This window comes from Camelina sativa, chromosome 14 (assembly GCF_000633955.1).
Source record: "Camelina sativa cultivar DH55 chromosome 14, Cs, whole genome shotgun sequence".
NCBI lineage: Eukaryota > Viridiplantae > Streptophyta > Magnoliopsida > Brassicales > Brassicaceae > Camelina > Camelina sativa.
The window spans coordinates 8,340,423-8,342,812 of record NC_025698.1 but is presented as its reverse complement, the minus strand read 5'-3'; the positions used below and the strand labels follow the sequence as shown (position 1 = coordinate 8,342,812).

General features: G+C 41.7%; 2 protein-coding genes across 2 annotated transcripts in view; one reads left to right on the top strand and one right to left on the bottom strand.

Moving 5' to 3' along the window:
- LOC104740449 (U-box domain-containing protein 51-like) lies at positions 9 to 858 on the top strand. Its single transcript, XM_010461050.2, has 2 exons — positions 9 to 393; positions 497 to 858. The coding sequence occupies exons 1-2, from the start codon at positions 25 to 27 to the stop codon at positions 524 to 526; spliced, it is 399 nt and encodes a 132-aa protein (XP_010459352.1). The 5' UTR covers positions 9 to 24; the 3' UTR covers positions 527 to 858.
- The window catches only part of LOC104740448 (mitochondrial import inner membrane translocase subunit TIM23-1-like), a 6,372-nt gene continuing 5,489 nt past the window's right edge, over positions 1,508 to 2,390 (bottom strand). The window contains exon 2 of the mRNA XM_010461049.2: positions 1,508 to 1,727. Within this exon, the coding sequence (XP_010459351.1) occupies positions 1,701 to 1,727 (27 nt within the window). The 3' untranslated portion in view covers positions 1,508 to 1,700. The remainder of the gene's footprint in view (positions 1,728 to 2,390) is intronic.

Here is a 2,390-nt window from a genome sequence, read left to right as displayed (position 1 = left end):
GACCCCGAGTACCAGCAAACGGGAATGCTTGGAGTGAAGTCTGACTTGTACTCATTTGGTGTGGTGCTTCTGCAAATCATCACAGCGATGCCAGCAATGGGTTTAAGCCATAGAGTAGAGAAAGCAATTGAGAAGAAGAGACTCAGAGAAGTTTTGGATCCAAAAATATCAGACTGGCCTGAAGAAGAGACTCTGATTCTAGCTCAGTTGGCTCTGCAGTGCTGCGAGCTGCGGAAAAAGGACAGACCTGATCTTGCTTCCGTTTTGCTGCCTGCACTGAGCAAACTACGGGAGTTTGCAACAGAGGATCATGAAGTACGTAACTCCAACAGAATATTTTCTGTGTCACGTGCTCACAATTCGGTTCCTCTTTCCCCAATATCTTCCTCTCAGGTTGGTTTATTAGAACCTGCAATAACACATATCTAATCTTCATCTCGAAAAGGAATACAATTTCAACTTCTTTGATTCCTGAGTCTCTATCTCAATCATGCAGATAGAGGATGCATTGAGAACATCCTATTGACAAAAACATTGGAACTTCAACTTAGAACAAAGTGAAGCGACATTGGCTATCTCTGAGATCTGCGATGAACTTGTTCAGTTTAAGCATCCGATGCCCTCCCATACTTATTAGACGAAAGCGATTTACATGATCATAAACAAGCCAATACGATGGAATTTGCTGCCAGTCTTTCATGATTTGTACTCCACCAGTTCAATGTTGATCTCCCATACTGTCGAAGTTCCTATTTTGTATATCAAACACTTTATTTTTTGGTCTCTTGAAAAAAACACCTTTCTTATAGTAGAGTTGTCTCGCCCTTGCAAATTCAACTCACCTTTGCGGAAGAGCATTCCATCTGCAGCACAATAAAATCATTTCAGCCTATCTTTTTTGAATATAATTTTTTGATGCAAGTAATCACACACAAATATTTTTTTAAAAACCCAAAACCAAGGGAATACCTGTCAGAACTGCACCAGCAATGTTAGCAGACAAGGCACTTTGTCAATTTGAGACAACACTGGCTTAGACTTAATACACAGCATGCAAAAAGCAAAAGATACTTGATGAGACTTGAGAGGCAAAAAGGAGAAATCCACAACAGATCCACATTATATAATGAAACATGTTGTTGAAGTCGTTACCTAGAGAAATTTCAGAGATAAAACGAAAAACTTCAACAGAAAGTCCGGAAAGGTAATAAAATGAGTACAAGTAAGGAACATGTGGGATACTCGCACGTTCTGGATCAACGAACAATCACATACAATAAGAAGAAGTCCCAGCTAGAGAAGCCAAGAGCTTAAAATAACTCAGTAATGCTAGTAGAGATTAGATGGCCAACTATTAAAAAATGAGCCTTCAACACTGGTGAATAACACAGCCGAACAATCACATAGTGTGAACAGTTTAAACTACTCTTCTTTACAAAATGATGAAAGATAGAGGAAATGAGAATGAAAACCATTTCACATCTTGAGTCAGTCTGATGACAACAAATAACAAAAACTAGCATGAACATAAGCAAGAACTCATGGAGATTCAAATACCAAACGGTAAAACCTTTATTATTATTGTTATTATATATAAACAAAGGTTCTCAAGGTCAATTCTACGCTAGAAACCCCAGAAAGCTCTGATTTTTATGATTTCCCTATCCCATACAGGTACTCTAAAAGATCATTCCGGTTCTTCATATGTGAGCATACCGCTTGAAAACCTGCTTCCCAGCGACAACAGCACCAGCCGCTACTCCGCCAAGAGCACCAGCCACAGACGCAGATCTCACTCCTCGAGCTGCCCTATAGACCGCTCCGGTTCCGAGGCCAGCCACAACACTAGTCCAAACATCGTCTTTATCAGTTACCACCACCACACCGCTCTCAACCCCTGCGTAGATCAACCCAAGCACCCCAATCCTATTACCCCAAGTGCGACCTGCCTGACCAGACGAATTCAAAATCCTGTTGATTTTAAGCTTAGTCGTGTCTCCATTTTCAAAGCTCCTGATACCGGAGAAGACCCCAGCTGTAGCACCGGCTACAGAGCCGCCGAGATAACCTACCCCAGTGTAGAAGGTGAGATTTTCCCCCCATGATCGACGCTGCTTGAGGGACTCTTCCGTGAAGAGGAATTCTGGAGAAGTAGGGAGCTTGTAAAGATACTGAGCTTTGATCGGGACTTGGTAGCTCTGGTAAGGATGGTAAAGACGCGTGTTTTCGTCGGAGTCGTGATCCGAGCCATGATTGATCGCCATTAGAAGACGACGGAGTGAGTGAGTGAGTGAGAGAGAGAAAAGCTCAGAATTCGAAAAGAGACATTTTTAGGGTTGGTAAGATTTTGTGATTGATTCGAATTTGACCCCTGATGTTTTATTTAGAAT